The following is a 23571-nucleotide window of genomic DNA, read 5'->3' as shown; positions in this document are numbered from 1 at the left end:
GACAGGAAAAAAAATAGATCCTTTTGAGGTGACCATTCAAGTCACATTCTAGAGTCAATGCAACCAAACAGCCTACTTACGATGTAGTCAGTAAAGGGGAACTTTGGCTTCCAGTACTATTGATGTGTCATTTGAGATACATACATCATGGCCCCTTTGTGAATGAATGACATTGCTTTTTCTTTATGCAGATGCCACAGGCCCATCTCTCATCGTCAAAATTGGGGGCAGTACCATGATTATTATAGCTTGGTAGAAATCCAATTAAAAATACATAATAGCTGTTCAGACCCCTTCAAATTAAATTATATTTGATATATACCGCAACCAAAGGGAGAAAAAAGAGAGATATATTTTGCATATTTTTAATCTTTTCGACCACATGATACGATTTGAAGAACCTAGCTAGGGCTTCAAAATCCCGACTAAAGAAAGCAACTTGAAAAGAACATGCATGCAATGCATGCATCAAATGATTATGGTACATATATAGAGATTGATCCCTGTAATTTTGTCGGTGAAAACTCCCTAGGTACTGGGATATGAGACCGACCAATTCTCAGTAAAGAATGGCAAAAATGATAGGTGTGGTGTGTGCTAGAGGATTCATGATCCTAGCAGTCTTAGATTTTCAGTGCCTACTCGCAAGACTTTTTCCTGCATCTTGGTTTTGTTTATCATGACCACCTTCCGACCATTTACACTGATGTCAGCTTTTCTTCTCTCAAGTTGATGAAAAGGGGAATGCCGAATCCATTGAAAGATAAAAATGTCATGGTTGCTTTGAACAAGATTAATATATATTGCACATGACCCTCTTCAATCTTCATCGCCACAGGAGGTAATCATATGGACTGATATGATGTAATATCCTCAATTTTTCCATTACTCTCCCCGAAAAGTTCTAATAATTATCTGCAGGGAAAAAAAATGTTGTTATATATGTGAATGATATGTACGGCACAATATCCCATTATGATACAGTTTGAGAATATTTGAAAAACCACCACACCTTGCGTTGGTGAGTCTATGGTATTATATAATTGTATTTACACATCTATGTATGGAAATTACATATACAAATTGATTACAAATAAATGAAAGGAATCAAGTGAATAAATGGAAAGAATCAGACTACACTAATCACGGGTCAATGAAGTCTGTAAATAGAAAGTCTTATATTAAGGCAGGGGATCTCCATCCTTAACAAACCCCCCCCCCCCCCCCCCCCCCCCCCCCCCCCCCCCCCCCCCGCACGCAAGTTGAGCATCGGATTGGATCGGATGTGAAGCTTGGATCGAAAAATTTCAAAAAGAGGCCTGGACACACTTTTGGTGAAGATGTCCACAACTTGCAGATGAGAGGGCACATATTGAGTGCAAAATTTGCCGTTAACAACAAATTCACGAAGAAAGTAATAGTCTAACTCAACATGTTTTGCTCGCTTATGAGAAACTGGATTGGAGCTCAGGAAGATTGCACTTTTATTGTCGCATGGTAAAAGAGGCCGCCGTGGAAGGGAAACTTTGAGATCACGAAGGAGGTGTGTGAGCTAGAGAATTTCAACGGCAGTGAGAGCCAAGGCACGGTATTCAGATTCACAACTGGAGCGAGAGACAGTGGGTTGTTTCGTGGCACTCCAAGAGACCAAATTGTCACCAAGATAAATGGAATAGCCCGACGTAGAGCGAAGAGTATCAGGGCAGCCTGCCCAATTTGCATCCGAGTAGGCAACTAAAGCACCAGGAGTGGCAGATGGATGAAAAGTAAGTCCAAAGTGTAGTGTGCCCTTAACATAGCGAATAATGCGTTTGACAGCTTGAAAGTGATCTTCAGTCAGAGAGTGTAGAAATTGACTAACTGAATTTACGGTATGAGCAATATCTGGACGTGTAATTGTCAAGTATTGTAGAGAACCGACAAGAGATTTGTAAAGTGTAGGGTCCAAGAACAGAGGACCATCAGCAGACAGGTTTTGAGAAACAACCATGGCAGTATGAACTGGTTTGATGTCAAGTAACTGAGCTCGGGTGAGAATTTCTTGTGCATATTTGAGCTGATTGATAAAAAGACCATCAGTAGTGGATGTAGCTTCAAGACCAAGGAAGTAGCTAAAAGAGCCTAGATCCTTAGTAGCGAACTCAGAATTGAGCTTGCGAGTAAAGCTGTCAAGAAGAGAGGAGTTGTTGCCTGTGAGAATGATGTCATCAACATAGAGAAGCAAATAGATTAGGTCATTCTGCTTGTGGAAGACAAAAAGTAATGTGTCGGCGCGACTGCAATAAAAACCAAGTTGAATGAGAAAGGAATTGAAGTTCTGAAACCAAGCGTGGGGAGCTTGCTTGAGGCCATAGAGAGCTTTCTTCAGCTGACAAACATGATTAGGAAAGCGAGGGTCAATGTACCCTATGGGTTGCTCCATATAAACATTTTCAGTGATATGGCCATTAAGAAATGTATTTTTGACATCAAGTTGACGGAGGGGCTATTTGTTGGTCACAGCAAGAGAAAGTATAACACGAACAATAGTAGCCTTAATGATAGGGCTAAAGGTGTCAGTGTAGTCAAGACCAGGTACCTGAGTGTAGCCCTTGGCAACAAGACGGGCTTTGAGACGTTGATGGAACCATCAGGGAGATATTTGGTCCGAAACACCCATTTAGAGCCCACAATATTGGTGTTTGTAGGTCGAGGAACCAAAATCCAAGTGCGATTGTTTTGCAAGGCGTGAACTTCTTCATCCATAACAGCAAACCAAGTAGGATTCTCAGCAGGGGATTTGAATCCTTTGGGTTCAATAGATGTGAGGAGAGCAGTAAGAAGTCCAGAGGAACTCACAAAATCGAGATGTAGTGGGTGGCGAGTCTTGAAAATACCAGCTTTGCCTCATATAAGCATGGGATGAGAGCCTAATGGAGCAGCTACAATGGGAGTCCGAGCAATGATACGTGACTCAGTAGTAGGCTTGGGAGGAGCCAGTGAAGAGTCTTCTACAGAAAACGCAAAGATGGACCTGCATGCGAATGAGCAACCAGCAAAGACTCATTCATAGGATCAATACAAATAATACACGAGGTGCATCCGAATTGGGGAATTTTTCGGGAACAGTGGTGCAAGGGAAGACACGGGTAGCTCTGTATGGGGAAGACTTAGTTTTAGGAAATTTGAAATTTGAAGGGATGGGATGAGATGAGTTGAGCCTGAGAGGTATGATGAGAGGGAAAGTGGTTTTCATCAAATTGGGCATGGCGGGTAATATAAAGTCTGGAGGTGGTGGGATCAAGACAATGAAATCCTTTGTAAGAGGAATTGTAAACCATGAAGATGCAGGGAATACTGCATGGAAAAAATTTGTTAGTCATGTAATCACGTAAACATGGATAAGCACGACAACCAAAGGGATGAAGATTTTCATAATTGGGAGAGGAACCATAAAGGAGCTCAAAGGGGGACATACCTTCGAGAAGCGGTGTGGGCAAACAGTTGATGATGTAAGCTACAATGCTAAAAGCGTCAACCCAGAAACGAGTAGGCATGTGAGAATGGAAAAGAAAAGTGAGATCAGTTTCAGTCACGTGGCGATGTTTCCTTTCAGTGTGACCATTTTGAGCAGGTGTGTATGGACATGAGAGTTGGTGATGAATGCCAGAGTTACGAAGGTGCACTTGAAAGCAATTACTAGTGAATTTTGCACCACCATCACTTTGAAAAATTTTGATAAGTGCAAAGTGTTGATTTTTCACAAATTTTTGAAATTAAATTAAAGTAATATAGAAATTAGATTTCAATTTCAATGGATAAAGCCAAGTGAAGGGAGAAAAATCATCAATGAATAAAATATGATAGGTAAAACCCAAATTTGACTTGATAGGTGCGAGGTCCCATAGATCGCAATGAATTAGATCTAATACTTTGGAGGTACGACGTTCATTGTGAGAATAAGGCAAACAATAATTTTTTCCAAGTTGACATGTTCCACATAACACAGGTGATGGTAATAAAGAGGTAAGATAGAGCTGTCATTTTTTATTCAAAAAAGAAATAACAGAATGACTCACATGTCCTCCATAGATCATACAAAGCAGAAAGAGTTTTATTTTTTAGGACAGAAACAAAAGCAGAATTTCCGCGATCTTGCACATATAAACTGCCATCACGTTACTGGTTGCCACCACCTTTCCTGTAACACCCCAAATCCAGGAGGGTTGGAGAATTACTACCTGTCACTTATAAAGATGTCTCCCAACACATCTAAAAATCTCCAAATACTTCATAAGCAAAAATCAATTGCATATCCTCTAAATAAACATATTATAAACTCCACATAGTCATTACTGCAATCATAATAAACCAAGGGGTCCGTAATCTCTCGGTAGTCATAACATACCAAACTAATAAATCCATAAGTCCTACTAAACCAAAAACATATTAAATCTAAAAGACATCAAATCTAAAAGACATCAGAAATCCTTCTTTTAACAGTAGTACCCTAGGGTACTCGACATCCTATCCTCAGCTTAATCATGCTCACAATTCCTAATCCAGGTTCTCAGTTGGACTCTCCATATCATGTGAAAATATTATGAAGATAAGGGGGTGAGTTACAAACAACTCAGTAAGCAGAAGACATATGCTAGCGTCCAAGCATGAGCATTTACAAAGTATAATATGCAGAACAAAATATTTTCTAGAGTTATCATGTATAACAAAACACGTTTTCAAAAGTAACAGAGCGATGGTTTAAGACAAGTAAAACCCAGAGTACTTTGGCATAACATAACCTGAGCATCACATCATATCAAAATAGAACATCTCATAGAGCAGAGACCATGTTTCACCCACGTGGTAGGGTTGTGCTAACCCTGGTGGCCAAACCAGGCAGAGACAGATGTGAAATCTTTTCCTTATTCTTGGAGCCATGAGTGTGCACACAGAAAAGACCACAATAAAACCACTTTGTTTCCAAAGTGGGTGCACTCAGAGACAAAGAAGTTGGTACCAACCAAAACAGAGTAAAGCATAACAAAGCAGAGTAGAGACAAAGTCAAATACAAGATCAGTACACCATGCCAAAGGTTTTCAGATGCTATATCAAAATAAAACAGAGTACCAAAACAAAATCAGATCATTCTCACATACTGAAAATCAAAGTCGGAGCATCTTTCTAAATCAATGGACAATTTTTCAGATTCTCAATATTGCTTTTCTTCAGATTTCAGAGATAACATGACAAAATTTAGCTCATGTTTACACAATGCATGTCAGAAAATATTTTCCCCTTTTTCATACGGATTTCATGAGTAATGCAAATAAGCGACCGAGGTTGGTTTTCCCAAATTCTCATTTCATCACAAAAATATGCAAAGTTTTCAAAAAGTCAATCTCATTCTTAATAACTCGTATAAAACCTAGTACAGAAATCCCGCTTACCTGACTCCTGTAGCGTATTATCTATGCCCTGAATTCGACTTCTAATAATCTCGTCACCTATCGATAGAAAACAAATATACACTACATGTTAAAAGGCCATTGACACAACTTCGATCCATATAATTAAAACTAATGATTCCAAACCATATTTCAGCAAAATAACTCACTCACACATCCAAATAATAATCTGGACAACCAACACTTCAACCCAAAATAACATATACCAACTTCAATATTGGCCTATACACCCACCAAAACCAACGTCAACTCAAATAATCAATAAATCAAACCCAATTCAGCAACCCAAAACTCCAAGCAACCACTATCAACTCAACCAAAACAACACTATGCATTAAACGTTTTTCTCTGTTCACAACTCCACGAAAGAGAATCCAACACTTAAATATTAATCGGCACCCAACAAGACTCACTACTATTTAATTCCAAAGCACAAAACCACAAATCAAACTTCATTCTTCTTAGAGAGGAAAGAGAAAAGAGAAAGCTTACCGACGTGAGGGACTCTCGACGACAAGTCTAAATTTTCTCACCAAAAATCGCAGCCCCAAGAACTAACTAAAAATCACAGGTGAGTGAGAGAGTGGACGTGGGAGGGAGAAAATTCAGAGTGTGTGAGGCGGGTGCGAAACAAAGATAGGGTCTTACATTCGTTCGACAGGGCTCGGCATCAACAAACCGACACTGAGATTATCCACTTCGCAGACTTGAGAGAACAAGAGAGAAACGGGAGAGAATGAGCGTCTGAAGAGGGAGATCAGAGTGGGAAAATCACAGCAGCACCACCTAAAATTTCATAGCAGGAACGTAGGAGATTGAGAAGATAAGAGGGAGGGTGTCGACTTGAGAGAGAAACCGATTGTGAGGGAAAAGAGATACAGTTAAGAGGAAAAGTTTTGGGAGAGAAGAAAACCGTCAGGAATTAAAGGGAAAAGTCACAAAATGCAAAACAGAAGGAGGGAAAATCGGGTGAGGAAGAAACTGAATAAGATCATAACTAGAAGAGAAAACGGCATCGTATCAGGGGTTTTTGGGGCAGGGCTTCAGCTGTAAGGGCCACGGGCCTAGGCTTCACATCCTCCCCCTTACAAGAATTACGTCCTCGAAATTTGCTACATGCTATCAAAATTCTCGTCGAACAGGTGGGGGTACTTAATTCGCATCTCTCCCTCGAATTCCCAAGATGCTTCCTTAATAGCATGATTGTTCCACAACACTTTAACTAAAGGGATAGTTCGAGTCTGCAACACTTACTCTTTCCTGTCCAAAATCCGTACTGGTTCCTCGGTGTAGGTCATATTCTCTTAAATCTGAAGTGGTTCATGATCTATAACGTGGGTGGGGTCATGGATGTACTTTCTCAACATAGACACATGAAACACATTATGCACTCCCGAGGATGCCGGTGGTAATGCCACTCTATAAGCCACTGGTCCAATTTGATCAAGAATCCCGAACGATTCAATATATATTGGGCTCAACTTACCCTTCTTTCTGAATCTCAAAACTCCTTTCATCGGTGCTACCCTAAAAAATACTTTATCACTAACCTCAAATTCTAACTGGCAGCGGCGTTTATCTGCATAACTCTTTTGTCAGCTCTGAGCTGCTTTCATTCTAGCCTGAATGATATCTATCTTCTCTGTGGTCTGCTGAATAATCTCTTGCCCCAAAGGTTTCCTTTCACCTACCTCATCCTAATACAATGGAGATCTACACCTTCTGCCATACAAAACCACATAGGGTGCCATCCCAATGCTAGCCTGGAAACTATTATTATAAGCAAACTCGACCAATGGTAAATGTCGCATCCAAGTTCCATAAAATCCATCACACACGCCCTCAACATGTCTTCTAAGATCTGAATAGTCCTTTCTGACTGCCCATCTATCTGAGGGTGAAAAGAGGGTCTCTATCCGACACAATGGATACCGGTACTCCATGCAACCTCACTATCTCCCGCACATACAGCTCAACTAGTTCCTCCAGTTTATAAGAAACTTTAATGGGCACAAAACAAGCAATCTTCGTTAAGCAATCCACGATCACCCATATGGCATCTTGTCTGCTCAATGTCCTTGGTAGGCCCGTCAGAAAATCCATGGAGATATGCTCCCATTTCCACTCTGGAATATGAAGTGGCTGTAATAATCTTGCTGGTCTCTGATGCTCCGCCTTCACTAGTTGGCAAATTAGGCACTGTTCCATAAATTTAGCAATTTCTCTTTTCATACCATTCTACCAAAAAGACTCTCTTAAGTCCCGATATATCTTGGTACTCCCTGGGTGAACTGTGTACAAAGAATGGTGTGCTTCTTCAAGAAGTACCCTTTTCAGTTCATCATTAGCAGGTATGCATAATCTACCTCTAAATCTCAAAACTCCATCCTCGGAAACGCTAAAATCATATTTGTCCCCATTCATGACTTCTTCCACTAGCTTCACCAACCCTAAGTTCACTTTCTGAGCAGCTTTGATTCTATCTATCAAGGCTGGTTGAACTATCAAACTGGCCATGAAAGCATTTGTATCACTAGCGATGACCTCAATACCGGCCTTTCTAAGTCCATTAATAACCAATGTTGAGTGGTAAGGGCTGCAACTATCGATCCCATTGACTTCTTACTTAGGGCGTCAGCTACAACATTAGCTTTGCCTAGGTGATAATTGATGGTGCAATCATAATCCTTGATCAACTCAAGTCATCTCCTCTGCCTCATATTTAATTCCTTTTGGGTAAAGAAATATTTCAAACTCTTGTGATCTGTATAAATTTCACACTTTTCCCCATACAGATAATGTCTCTAAATCTTAAGTGCAAAAATGACTGCCACGAGTTCTAGATCATGTGTGGGATAATTCTGCTCATACAGTTTCAGTTGGCATGAGGTGTATGCTATAACCTTCCCATGTTGCATCAGTACGCACCCCAATCCAAACCTTGATGCATCGCTATAGACTACAAATTCAGCGGAGAATGTTAACACCGGAGCTGTCACTAATCTCTGTTTCAATTGCTGGAATCTTTCTTCACACTTTGCTTTCCATTCAAACTTATTGTTTTTTCTAGTGAGTGCAGTGAGAGGAACTGCTATTCTGGAGAAACCATCAATGAATCGACGGTAATAACCTGCCAATCCCAAGAACTTCTAACCTCATGAACATTCTTCAGTGCCGACCAATTAACTACTGCTTCCACTTTTCCTGGGTCTACTGAAATGCCATCTTTTGAAACTACATGCCCCAGAAATGCGATTGAATCAAGCCAAAATTCACACTTCTTCAATTTAGCAAACAACTTTTTATCTCTGAGTGTCCCAAGTACCAGCTTCAAATGTTCTTCATGCTCAGTCTTGCTTTTGGAGTATATCAGTATATCATCAATAAAAACAACCACAAACTTATCCAAAAATTCATGGAACACCCTATTCATCAAATCCATGAATACTGCTGGGGCGTTAGTCAGGCCAAAAGGCATGACCAAAAACTCATAATGGTCATATCGGGTCCTGAAAGCTGTCTTAGCCACGTCTTCTACCCTGATCTTCAATTGATGGTAAACCGATCGAAGATCAATCTTTTAAAATATCTGAGCACCCTGAAGCTGATCAAACAAGTCTTCTATATGGGGTAGCGGGTATTTATTCTTTATGGTCACCCGATTAAGTTCCCTGTAATCAGTACACATTCTTCTTCACAAAGAGAATTAGAGCTCCCTAAGGTGACACACTGGGCCTGATGAAACCCATGTCCAACAAATCTTGCAACTACTCCTTAAGTTCCACTAATTCAAACGGTGCCATCCGGTAAGCTGCTTTTGAAAGGGGTGTCGTACCTGGGACTAGTTCCATAGCAAACTCTACCTCCCGCTCGAGTGAGAGTCCAGATAAATCTTCTGGAAAAACCTCTGGATATTCACTCACAACAAGTATCTACTCTAACTTCAACTCCTCTTTTGGTGCTTCTACCACGCAAGCTAAGTATCCTTGGCAACCATCACGTAACAATTTTCTAACCTGAAAGGCAGATATGATGGGTGGATGCAATCTCACTTTCGAACCTCTGAACTGAAATTCACTTCCTTTTAGGGGTCTAAAAACCACTTCTGTTTTAAAACACTCAATACTAGCGTGGTAGCAAGCCAACCAATCCATACCCAAAATCACATCAAACTCAATCATGTTAAACACTATTAAATCTGTTGGCATTAATCTTCTCTCAATAGATAAAGGACACCTCGGTAGAATCTCATTATAGACTACTGAATTTCCTATTGGGGTCGCGACCACTAACTTGTATTTTAGCTTTTCAATTTCTAAAGTGCAAAATCTAGAATAAGCCATGGAAACAAATGAATGTGTCGCTCCCGAGTCAAATAATACAAAAGCGTTATTAGAAAACAAAGAAAGAGTACCTGTGATCACATTCAGCCTTATCCATGAACTAAAATATTCAAAGTCTTAACCATAACCAACAAATAAATAAATAAATCTAAAAGCAAAACAAATGAGTCATACTAGTGATCACATCGTTCCTATCCTCAGCCTCTCCAGGTGTTGGTGCAAAAACTCGTGCAGCTGCAATAGGACGTTGGTTGTTGCCTTGTGCTGTAACTTCATTTCTCTGAGGTGGCAGTATGGTCGTCTTGTTGCTACCCATTTGCAATGGGCAGTCCCTGATGTAATGTCCTGATTTGCCGCAATGGAAACATAATCATGCCCCTTTCTGTACTCTCCGGAATGCACTTGATTGCATGTCCTACACTGATAGGGCTGTTGGTTACCCTAAACTAGCCTCTTTCCCGAGCTACTACCTCCGTTCCTCTTTTTCTACAGTCCCTAGTCCATGCCAAAATGATACCTAGTTGTAGTAGTCCTCTTCCTTTGTTCATGCACTGCAGCACTTTTTTGAAGACTTCGTTCAAATGATGTGGCCTTATTCACTATTTTTGAGAAGTTTCGAATCTAAAAGCCCACCACTCGTTCATAAAGTTTTTTATTCAGCCCTTGCTCGAATTTACCGCCTTCTTTTCCTCATTAGAACTCAGATACATAGCAAAATAGGATAAGTCAGTAAATCTAGCTGCATACTAATATACAGTCATAGTTCCCTGTACCAAGGTGGCGAATTCCATAGCCTTGTCCTCTCGGACCGAGCTTGGGAAGAAACGTTCAAGAAAAATTTGCTTGACATGCAGCCAACTGACTATTTCTATCCCTTTCGCTTCCTAATAGTTCTTTCAGAAATCCACCATCTTTTCGCCTCCCCAATCAGCTTGAATGTGGCGTACACCACCTTCTATTCATCTGTACAGGTTATGACTCTCAATGTCCTGAATTCAATCCTCCGCCAGGGTTGGATCGCCTCTCCCATCAAATAAAAGGGGGTGCATCCGATTAGATTGTTCTACGGTACAACCTCCTTCATTATAGTTGCTTTGGCGACCCAAGGGATTCTGTGCGAGATCATCTATTAATTGATGTGCCGCTGCTCATAGTACTTCGGAAGCACTCGGGTTTGCTTCCCTTTTGTTCTCGTTTGCATTCAGATCTGACATACTACGTTCTCGACGACGAGGTGGCATCCTGACAAAATAACTTGGATCTTTAATAATCATTTCATAATTAGATAGTGGTACCCGTAAAACAAAACATATATATAATACTTCAAAATTATAAAGGTACCTATAATAAAGAGAAAAGAAGTACGCACAACAATAGTAATGGTCAATCTCCAAAATCTAAAACTTTAACTCCATTAAATCTATTTAAAAAGTCTCCAGAATCAAACCAAACCACAAACAACAAGAATTCAGTTCATAGACCCGTAAAATCCTACACATCAAAATCATTCCTAAAGTCTGCAAATTCTAAGACCTCGAATACCTACAATATTCTACCTTATAGTCCGCCCCACTATCACATCAAAACTGAAAATGATTTCTTAAAGTCTATCTATACTCCAAAATCTCACATATTATAGTTTGCAGAACCTCAAACCTGGCTCTGATACTATGGTAGTTTGGAAAATTACTACCTGTCACTTATAAACATGTCTCCCAACACATATAAAAATCTCCAAATACTTCATAGGCAAAAATCAATCTCATATCCTCTAAATAAACACATTATAAACTCCACATAATTATTACTGCAATAATAATAAACCAAGGGGTCTGCAATCTCCCGGTAGTTATAACATACCAAACTAATAAATCCATAAGTCCCCACTAAACCAAAAACATAATTAAATCTAAAAGACATCAAATCTAAAAGACATCAGAAATCCTTCTTTTAATGGTAATACCCTAGGGTACTCGAGATCCTCTCCTCAGCTTAATCACGCTCACAATTCCTAATCCAGGTCCTCCGTTGGACTCTCCACATCATGTGAAAATATTATGAAGATAAGGGGGGTGAGTTATCAACAACTCAGTAAGCAGAAGACATATGCTAGCGTGCAAGCATGAGCATTTACAAAGTACAGTATACAGAACAAAATATTTTTCAAAGTTATCATGCAGAACAAAACATGTTTTCAAAAGTAACAGAGCGATGGTTTAAGATAAGTAAAACCCAGAGTACTTTGGCATAATATAACCTGAACATCATCATCACATCAAAACAGAGCATCTCACAGAGCAGAGACCATGTTTCACTCCCGTGGTAGGGTTGTGCTAACCCCAGTGGGCAAACCATGCAGAGACAAAGGTGAAATCTTTCCCTTATTCTTGGAGTCCCGAGTGTGCACACAGGAAAGAACACAATAAAACCACTTTGTTTTCAAAGTAGGCACACTCAAAGACGGAGAAGTTGGTACCACTGCAACCCAAACAGAGCAGAGCATAACAGAGCAGAGCAAAGCAGAGACAGACTTAGATACAAGATCAGTACACCATGCCAAAGGTTTTCAGATGCTATATCAAAATAAAAAAGAGTACCAAAACATAATCGGATGATTTTCACATGCTAAAAATCAAAGTCGAAGCATATTTCTAAATCAATGCACAATTTTTCAGATTCTCAATATCACTATTTTTCAGATTTCAGAGACAACATGACAAAATTTAGCTCATGTCTACACAATACATGCCAGAAAATATTTTCCCCTTTTTCATACAGATTTCATGAGTAATGCAAATATGCGACCGAGGTTGGTTTTTTCCAAATTCTCATTTCATCACAAAAATTTGCAAAGTTTTCAGAAAGTCAATCTCAGTTTTAATAACTCGTATAAAGCCTAGTATAGGAACCCCTCTTACCTGACTCCTGCAGCGTATTATCTATGTCCTGAATTCAACTTCTAATAATCTCGTCACCTATCGATAGAAAACAAATATACACTAAGTGTTAAAAGGCCATTGACACAACTTCGATCTAAATAATTAAAACTCATGATTCCAAACCATATTTCAGCAAAATAACTCACTCACACAGCCAAATAATAATTTAGACAGCCCACACTTCAACCCAAAATAACATATACCGACTTCAATATTGGCCTATACACCCACCAAAACCAACGTCAACTCAAATAATCAATAAATCAAACCCAATTCATTAGCCCAAAACTCCAAGCAACCACTATCAACACAACCAAAATAGCACTACACATTAAACGTTTTTCTCCATTCACAACTCCACGAAAGAGAATCCAACACTTCCAAATGTTAATTGGCACCCAACAAGACTCACTACTATTTAATTCCAAAGCACAAAACCACAAATCTAACTTCATTCTTCTTAGAGAGGGAAAGAGAAAAGAGAAAGCTTACCGATGTGAGGGACTCACAGCGACAAGTCTAAATTTTCCACCCAAAAGTCGCAGCATCAAGAGCTAACTAGAAATCACAGGTGAGTGAGAGAGTGGATGTGGGAGGGAGAAAATTCAGAGTGTGTGAGGTGGGTGCGAAACAAAGAGAGGGTCTTACCTTAGTTCTATAGGGCATGACATCAACAAACCGACACTGAGATTATCCACTTCGCAGACGTGAGAGAACAAGAGAGAAACGGGAGAGAGTGAGCGTCTAAAGAGGGAGATCAGGGTGGGAAAATCACAGCGGCACCACCTGGAATTTCATAGGAGGAACGCAGGAGACAGAGAATATAAGAGGGAGGGTGTCGACTTAAGAGAAAAACCGATTGTAAGGGAAAAGAGATACGTTTGAGAGGAAAAGTTTTGGGAGAGAAGAAAACCGTCAGGAATTAAACGGAAAACTCACAAAATGCAAAATAGAAGGAGGGAAAATCGGGTGAGGAAGAAACTGAATAGGATCATACCTAGAAGAGAAAATGGCATCGTATCAGGGGTTTTTGGGGCTGGGTTTCAAATGTAAGGGCCACGGGCCTAGGCTTCACATTTCCTGTTTGACGATTCTGAACGGTGAAAAAAATTTTAGTAAATGTAACAGACAATGGAAAATCCGTCGTTAATTTACTAATAGACCAAAGATTTTTAGTGATGCATGGGACGACAAAAACATCCAATAATTGAAAATCAGGGCAAAGTGAAGTTTTACCAGTATGAGTGATGGGAAGGGACGCACCATTCTCGACAATAACACAATCCTTACCTGTATATGAAGTGAATTGGTCCAAGGTGGAATGGGTTGGAGTCATGTGGGTCAAAGCCCCTATTTCTAAGTACCAGTCTGAGACGCTGTTCCCTGAGATTGAGCAGGAGGAAGTGAAGGCTTCGGCTAGCTGAGCTTCCGAGTTTTGACCATGGCGTTCGTAACGTTGCTGGCAACGGTTTGCGAAATGCCCCTCCTCGCAACAGATTTGGCAACGCGGTGGTCTCCGGCCAGAAAAGGAACGCCTTTGACCTCTGCCATGGCCACCACCACGGCTGTGTGAGAAGAAGGGGTCTTGTGATTCGGTTTTGCAGAGGTGCGATTAGAGGCAATAAACGTTGCTAGAGTGGGAGCAGCAGGTTCCAGTGATTTTTGGAAGAGTTCAGAACTCTTTGCCTTGGGCACCAAGTCGGTAAAACAGGGGAAGGGAGTAAGTGCCATTTGTGCCGTAGAGAAGCTCGAGAATTCCGAGCTAAGACCTCGAAGGAACCAGTGCACCTTGTCGGTGCCATTGACGGGTCAACCGATTGCATGAAGCTGATCACAAAGGGCTTTGAAGGCTCGGGCATACTCAGAGACAAACTTGGTGCCGCGTTTCATCAACTATAAATCACCCTTGAGTCTGATTTCACGAGCCTTGGAACGGTGGCTGAAAGTGTTCTCCAAGGCAACCCAGACGTCGCAAGAGGTGGAGAGACCTATTACTTCAGCCATAGCTTCCTCGGTGAGAGAGGAAAGGAGAAGGCTTAGAAGCCATTGGTCTGTGTTCTTCCATACCACATGTTTGACGTTTGGGGTCTGAGAATCTATAGGGGCAAAACGAGGTGGAGGCTCAAGTGTGCCGTCCACATAACAGATTAATTCTTGGCTTTCTAAGAGAGGAAGCAACTGGCTCTTCCACAAAAGATAGTTGGAAGAGGAAAGTTTTATTGTGACCATGTGAATGAGGGTGTTGAAGGGGGAGAAGAGTGGACTCGGCAGCCATGGAAGATGAGGATCGATGGAGGTTAATCCGTAAGATCTTCTGATACCATGAGAATATTTGAAAAACCACCTCACCTTGCGTTGGTGAGTCTATTGCATTATATAATTGTATTTACACATCTATGTATGGAAATTACATATACAAATTGATTACAAATAAATGAAAGGAATCAAGTGAATAAATGGAAAGAATAAGACTACACTAATCACGGGTCAATGAAGTCTGTAAATGGGAAAGTCTTATATTAAGGTAGGTGATCTTCATCCTTAACACAACTTTACTGGTTTTTCCATATATATTTTCTGAAAATTTAAGATGATTTTTTCAAGCTAATATCGAAGCCACGATCCCTGCATTAAGGATATATACTTGTTCGTGGGGTAATCTATAGATTAATTTCTCAGTGAAAACTAATTAACACGATATGGAAAGATCCGATCCATTGTACACACACACACACACACACACACACACACATATATATATATATATATATATATATATATATATATATAAAACGTGTGTCTTGAATTTCCTTTGTGTCAACTTTGTCGGCATTTCTCCACTTAAATTGCATTGCACCCTATAACTGCATATGCACCCTCACTGCATGATCTGCATGCTTCATGGTCTTACTACTTGATGACTATGGTTTATTTTTGTTTTTCTAAATTCCTTGTAAAATGATCATAAGGTGTCCAATTTCGAATTCAAATATGTTTGTAAAATATATGACCTTTAATTTGGCCCCTTTAAGTCAAAGAAATCTTAATTAAATATACTGTATTAGCAGCCTTTAATATTTCTACTGGAGCTTTCAGATGAATCTTCCAATCGTTGAACTATATATCCTTATATATGATTCCTACCATGCATAGTACCAGTTAATCAAATGTTAACGTAGCTAATAATGTAGCTACATTAATTGAAGTTATGGAAGAGTATGGAGGAGATAAAAAGGGTTTGAGAAGGAAGAAAAACGCACAAACCAGACAAAAAGATGCAGGTAGATGTTCAGATCACTTCAATTAATACAACGTTGGTTGCGTTTGTAGCTAGCGTTAGTTTTATCTTGCACGTTACTTCAATATATGGCTAGTTTTTAAGCTATAGGTATAACTTTTCAAAGCCCCATTAAGGCTTCAATTAATATGGAGAGTTGAAAGGGCTTACAAAAATTAAATAGCCGCTTAAATGATCTGAGATCACTTGAAGACATTGGCCTGGCCGGGACGTTGGAAAGTTTTTGTAACTTCTGAGAGTAGAGGCCCAGATCAGGGGTCCCCTTCAATTGGTGACCACCTTCAGTATCTGCTACGTACCCCTGTGTATTCATTTTTCCAAGTTGGCTTTAAGGCATTTGAAATCACAACCATTTATTGTCTAAAAACAGGCAACCATTAACTAGGGTCGAACATAGAATCACATCAGAATTAGGGCTAGCTGGAGTTTCCTGCTTCAATAATGGCATTGCAAGTAGCTGTGGGCTCGGCTCCACGAAGGTACCTTTATGTGTGCCAATTGGTTGGAATGAGAATGACACATCGTGGGACCAAGCAAGCTAGAAGAAAAGAGAAGAAAAGAAAAAAAGGAAAAAAAACATTAACATGAGCAACATCATCTTCTGTACCATTAATATTATATTCCTGGTCCTGGATACTTTCCATGGTTTTGTATAATGCAGGTGAGGGTGAGATTAAACCTGAGAAGGAGAAGAAGAATCAAAGCAGATTACAAAAAACAGAATCAGAATAGAATATAAATTTAGCAATAAAGAGAATGCTGGCTAAGTGGCAGGCATCATTGCCAGAGACCTAAAAAGATAACCCATGCAGGGAATACTGGGAAAGGCATATAACCCGATCAGCTGATCTGGTAAACTAATTATACTAATATCAATCTCGGAATTAAAACTACATTATTTAATACCAAATAGATAATCATGACGTTATACGCCCGAGTTGCATATTGATGGTGTATGCATGCAGATGCAGTAGTAGCAGTAATATTACTAATGCTGGACATGTAATCAATCGAAGCCGTATAAGTCTATCATGCACTCTAAGGCCTTTGTTTCCCTATTTAAATGCTATTATGTCATTTTTAGATCAGGATGTTATTTGGATAGCATTTTTTTGGTAACAAAACTAGCTAGGAGTCTGATCAAAACAGAAATTATGGGTCTGACGTCAATTAGAATGCCCCATTTTCCCTTTCTTTTAATTTTCTTATCTTCTTTATATTGTTTTGTGTTGTTTTGAATGATTGTTGGGACCTAACTTGTCTTGTACGTACCCTGCTTGATACCCAATGATCTCGATCTGCTAATGAAAAAAATGTTATCATGTTATTATGGCTGATATATTTGAGAAAAATTCCACATTGACAATTAAAGGTTTTTTACATTTTAGGTTCTGACTATAGGGGCATGGAGAACAAAAAGTAATTATTTCTTCAAATTTTCAGATACTCATTATTGTTTCTATGTAACTATAAGAACTATTTAAATAGTGTGCTAAAGCGAAATTACATAAATTGAGAAAACAAAAAAGCATGCGATAACAAAAAAAACTAAATTATGAAAACTAGTTTTTTATCAAACAAATTAAATAGTAATATACGGTCATTTGGGTTGGTTTGTTTTGTTATAGTTTTTTTTTTTTTTTTTTTTAATATTGGGTATCAAGCAGTTTGTTTGACTATAGTGGTTTTCTTTGTTTTTGCAATTCATTTTGATACCTGGGTTTGGACTTTAGAATTATATGTAACGCCTAGGTGTCCAGACATTGTAATCATAATATTCTTCCACCATAAGTGAGAGCAGTCAATAAAATTAGGTACTGTCCTTTTGATCTTAATATATATATAATATATATAACATTTTAATATATATTTTTTTATTTATAATAAAACAAATGGAGAGTAATTAAATCATGACGTGATATATATAGCACTAAATATTGTTATTTAATAGTAGCATATTATATATATAGTGAAATAGTTGATGATCATGTAGCTTCCTAGAAGTAAAGTTCATGGTTTGAAAACAATCCATCTAGCATTAATATTTTATATATAGATTACATCACAAAATAATGTATTTAGTTAATGCTAATAATTAATCCAAAAAAACCGGTAGAGCTAGAATTTTGGATTCATCTGATAGAGAATCATAACTATTAAATGCAATGTGCACACGAAGTAATTAAAAGATAAATGCAGAGATCAGGAAATCCAGGCAAGGCACGGTACTGCCACCAACCATTTTCAATCGAAGGGCTAGCTAGATGAAAGATTGAGCAGCTAGCGCATGCATGCATGGGTCTGTGAATAAGCATGCAGAGATCGAGAGAGAGAGAGAGAGAGAGAGAGAGAGAGAGAGAACACATTAACAGATGCGCGTGCCAACATAAATAGCAGTCCCCAACACATTAACAAATTGGCTTATGACTCTTAGAAAACGACTGCTCAAAAAGATAATGGCAGTTTGGAGAAATAAGATTTTAAGTCAGAGATTACAAAAACTGTAGGAAACCACTGAGATCTTATTTATACAAGATTGGCTTTGTGGTCACCCACCAAATGTGCAAGTTACAACTCTCCACCAATCTGCAAGTTAACTACTCATGTGACATGGCGTTGGCAACAGCCCATTTTATTTTATTTTCCCTGTCAAACTATCCAAACCCAAAAAACGTCTGGTCATATTATAACTTCTAAGAAAACTAAAAGTGTATTAGAGTCTTCCCATTCCTTACAAAATCTCATACGTACATCCTCATTCCCTGTACAGTCTCTATTTTATTAAAATAATATTTTTCTATTCATTTTTTATTATTTTTTTCTCTCACTTCTATGTACAAACTTAATTACTCAATATTTATTTTTTATGTTTTGAACTATTACTCTAGTGAATATTTTAAAAAATAAAATATTTTTTTTTGCGGGTATGATAACATTTTTAAAATTAATTTTTTTTATTTTTTGTAGTTATTTAAATTATTTTTAAAATTATTATATAAAATTATAACAAATATGAGTACGAGAGAAAGTGTAGATGATTGGAAGAAGAATTAATTTAATTGAAATGAATAAATATTGATAAAAGTGATTTAGGAGATGAATAATAATTTTTTATATTTGAAAAATCACTGTTCTCCATAAAACTTTTTTTAAAAATAGGGATTAGAATGCGGGATGACTTTAATCAAAATCGTAAACTGGTCCTCAAATTATAGGAAAAAAAGAGTTATAGGGCACCGGATGCTCTTAGCTAGATAATCTAGATTTAGCTTGTTTAAATTGTCGTGGCAAATGAGCGAGGATATTAAAAAAAACAGACTATAACTGACACAAAGAACATCTAGGGAAATGAGAAAGAGAACCCCCAAAGCAAAGAACTTTGGAAACCCAGAACCAAGTGTAATTCCTATCTGCCCTCAGAGCCAAAGTAAAGAATACATAACAGATGAGTTCGGTACCATTTTGACCTATAAAATTAACACAAAAGCTTTGGAGTCTCGGTCATTGTGTTGGAGACCGGAAACACAACCTCTCAAACAAAACCCCCCTTTCCCTCCAGGTCTCTCTCTCTCCTAAATTTCTTTTTCAATTTTTTAAAACAGAGCATGGTTTCATCACTACCCCCGTATTTATAACTCCATGCCCACATGGGCAAAACCATTTGTATGTTTTTATATTAGCTCATGCCCGGAAGTTCAAGCTGTCAGGTCATAAAACCGAGGTATTAGAAGCTGCGTGTGTGCGTGTGCGTGGGTGAGAGTGAGTGAGAGAGAGAGAGAATAGAAGTTTTCGCCATACTGGGATTCCAAAGCTTTGGAAATGGTGAGAGAGTGAATTGGGTTTCTTGCAATAGTCATTTGGTGTTGGATGGATTCACTGGGAGGTGCATCTTCATGGAGAAAACCTAGGAATAAAAATTTTGACCACAGAACAGGACAACACAAATGTACACAAATACAAACAAATTTTGAAAACGATACAACACGAGCGAATTTCTCAAACATGGCATCGAGCTGGTGTAAGATCTCCCCAATCATTCCCATTTTTGTGTGTTTTCTTCTTGTTTCTTCTTCGGTTTGTCCGGTCCATTCGTCGGAACAGCGAGAAAACCGAGCAGCCAACCAGACTTTCCGGCCGGAGGAAGAGTCACAAAAGCTCAAAACAATAAGATCCCGTCTCAGAAAGATCAACAAGCCTGCTGTCAAGACAATTCAGGCATTTGAACATCTCTTGTACAACTGTTCTATAAAAACTTTACTTTCACTTCCCCTTGTTTTTTTGCTCTGTTTTGGACTTATTATGCTGGGTTTGTTTTTATTGCAGAGTCCTGATGGTGATCACATAGATTGCGTTGTCTCTCATCTGCAACCAGCTTTTGATCATCCTCTGCTTAAAGGGAAAAAACCACTGGTACTTGAACTTTATTATGGCAAGAAATCAATATTGATATATCTTGGAGTTCTCAGAATTCATATCTTAGATCCAAGATAGTGAATTCAGAATCTTAGAAGTCTGTATTTTGGCTTGATTTTGTAGGATCCACCGGAGAGACCAAATGGCCATAACCCGACAGGCGTGGTGGAAGAAAATTTTCAGTTATGGAGTATGTCTGGCGAATCATGTCCTGAAGGAACAATTCCAGTAAGAAGAACGACAGAACAAGATATGTTACGAGCAAACTCTGTCCGAAGATTTGGAAGGAAACGGAGATCAAGACATGTTAGAAGAGACTCCAGCAGCAATGGCCATGAGGTAAGTACTTGAAAACTAATAAGCAAATTGAGAAATTCAGAGAAACTTTCTCCAAGTCTCACACAAATGATCAACCAAAAGAGATTTTCTTATTGTTCTTTATCTGTTTATTTTTGTTCTTTTCCTCTTTCTTAAAGATAACAACTTTATTCAACTTGTTATGAACAAGGAATAAAGGATAACAAAAACAAGGAATAAAGGGTGACAAAAAACAGCTTTTCATTTTTTATGAGCATCCCTTTTAGATAAAACCGAAGTCACTTGTAAACTTATCTTACAACACAACAAACATGGAAATGGAAGTAACATGATAACAAATTAGTTTTTGGATTATTGCAATTTTAGTACTAGTGTTGCGCGTCTATCTACTTCTCATTTGGACTTTTGGGTTGCAGCATGCAGTTGGGTATGTGAGTGGAGATCAGTACTATGGAGCAAAAGCAAGTATAAACGTGTGGGCACCCCGCGTGGCTAATCAAAATGAATTCAGCTTGTCTCAAATGTGGGTCATATCAGGTTCTTTTGGCGATGACCTTAACACCATTGAAGCCGGTTGGCAGGCATGTAACTGCTTTATATTTCCTCAGATTCATTCTTTCTCCCAAACAAGTTTAATTTCCTACGTTTTTCTTCTCGATCGGCATTAATGAACGATATTCATGTCATACACAGATATATATATATATATATATATATATATATATATATATTTAACACTTCTTTTCATGTTTTGGTGTTTTTCTTCTTGGCTAAAATGTAAACACAATAGAGCGGATTATCTTTAGCTTGAATGGTGGAAAAATACTTATTTATTTCAGAACGATTTAATTAATTTCTTGATGCATGCATGATCAGTTCGTTGAAACATATCGATCATTGAGCCATATGCTATGAAATTTGGGCATATTTTTTTTTATTATGATGAGGTGTATAGTAGTCCTTAATTTTACTAGTTCAAAAACGAATCGTAAATGGAGATCAACTCTTGAAAGCTACACGCAAAACGCGAAAAATCATGCATGGTTGCAGATGGAGTATTAAATACCAATATATATTTGCTGCCTCCACATTTAAAGTAGTTATATCACAGCTCAACTACCTCTCATCTTCATTAATGTTAGCTAATTCATTTAATTTTTCTGCAGGTTAGCCCAGAGCTGTACGGGGACAACTATCCTCGATTCTTTACGTACTGGACTGTAAGTAACCCTAATAATTCCTTAATTCAAGCTTAAGATAAGACGATAAATTAGTAAGTAAGTACACCTATATATTCACTTGTTAATTAATTAACAGACGGACGCGTATCAAGCAACCGGGTGTTACAATTTGTTATGCTCAGGCTTCGTTCAGACTAACAGTAGAATTGCGATTGGAGCTGCAATCTCCCCAACATCCTCGTACAAAGGTGGACAGTTCGATATTAGCTTATTGGTTTGGAAGGTAATTTAAACTAACCTCCATAACCACCTTTTTTCTTTATCTTTCCTGGCCGGCCTCCATATAATATGTCTTTACGTTTTAAATTGCTCTCGATTTGACCGTCGGATCTCATGAACTTGATCGATCATGGTCAATGAACTCCACGTCTTTCCATGTCGTCCCACTTATACATTGAAGACTGGGAACCGGTCGTGGAGACCAAGATTAACACTATCATGCAAAACCTACCCAAAAAAGACATAATAATAATGATAATGATAGAAATTAAAGAGGTAGCTTCGATCGAGCTGTAAACATTCGCTAGTTGCCGCTATAGTGCATAATGCGCGTGCACTCATTGTTTCACAAAATGGACGCGCGTACAGAAACAGAATTCCATTGCGCTTTTGTGCTTTGCAGGATTCTCTTCTTTTCCAAGCAAAAGAGCTTCATGACCTACATACCCATCCTTTACGTTCTATATTATCATTAATCCATTAATCCCATTATAAATTCATTTTTTTTCTTTCTTTTTTGTTTACAACATTCATTTTTGACCCATGTTGCTTTACTACACTTGTTAATTAACATGCACATGGGATTATAATTAACGTGTAATGAATGATTTTTTTTTTTTTTGGTGCAAAAAAGCTGGTATGATCTTAAAGGGTTCTAATTAGAACAACTTTTTTTTCCCTGTGTAGGATCCGAAGCATGGAAACTGGTGGCTAGAATTCGGGTCAGGAATTCTAGTTGGATACTGGCCATCTTTCCTGTTTACCCACCTTCGAGATCATGCAAGTATGGTGCAATTTGGAGGAGAAGTTGTTAATTCAAGGCCATCTGGTTTTCACACATCGACACAAATGGGTAGCGGTCATTTTGCTGGAGAAGGGTTTGGAAAAGCATCTTATTTTCGAAATTTACAAGTCGTTGATTGGGATAACAGCTTGGTTCCATTATCAAACCTAAGAGTGCTAGCCGATCATCCCAATTGCTATGACATTCAAGGGGGAATAAACAATGTTTGGGGCAATTATTTTTACTACGGTGGACCTGGAAGAAATGTGAGGTGTCCCTAAACTAAAGGGATAGGCCGTACAGATCATCATCATAAGGTGGGAATTAAAGTAATTACTTAATTAGTTTATGTTTTTTTTTTGGTTGGGTTATTTGGGTTTCTCCTCGAGATCATTCGGTGAGCTTGGAGTTTAATTACTTTGTTAATCTATTTATTCTTCTTTTTTTTTTCTCTTTGACTAACAGGTCATGATTCATTAATTAATTATATATATATACCACCTTTAGGGACTACTTGTGTAAATTTGGAAAAAAGAAATAGTGAATATACTGTGGTTTGTGATCTTCA

At 38.4% G+C, this 23571-nt stretch overlaps 2 protein-coding genes across 2 annotated transcripts; one reads left to right on the top strand and one right to left on the bottom strand.

Annotated features, from left to right (window-relative positions):
- Positions 1–1552: 1552 nt before the first annotated feature.
- Positions 1553–2745, bottom strand: LOC121255173 (uncharacterized mitochondrial protein AtMg00810-like). Its single transcript, XM_041155447.1, has 2 exons — positions 2579–2745; positions 1553–2276 (listed from the first exon to the last, which is right to left on the bottom strand). The coding sequence occupies exons 1-2, from the start codon at positions 2743–2745 to the stop codon at positions 1553–1555; spliced, it is 891 nt and encodes a 296-aa protein (XP_041011381.1).
- A 16757-nt stretch (positions 2746–19502) lies between these two features.
- On the top strand, positions 19503–23571 carry LOC121256437. The gene is made up of 7 exons (XM_041157232.1): positions 19503–20243; positions 20352–20438; positions 20565–20780; positions 21176–21340; positions 21926–21979; positions 22077–22223; positions 22907–23571. Exons 1-7 carry the CDS (start codon positions 19896–19898, stop codon positions 23282–23284), a joined length of 1395 nt encoding a protein of 464 aa, XP_041013166.1. The 5' UTR covers positions 19503–19895; the 3' UTR covers positions 23285–23571.

This window comes from Juglans microcarpa x Juglans regia, chromosome 3D (genome assembly GCF_004785595.1).
Source record: "Juglans microcarpa x Juglans regia isolate MS1-56 chromosome 3D, Jm3101_v1.0, whole genome shotgun sequence".
NCBI classification, from domain to species: Eukaryota; Viridiplantae; Streptophyta; class Magnoliopsida; order Fagales; family Juglandaceae; genus Juglans; species Juglans microcarpa x Juglans regia.
The sequence above is the reverse complement of the archived record's forward strand: the minus strand, read 5'-3'. Positions and strand labels throughout refer to the sequence as shown.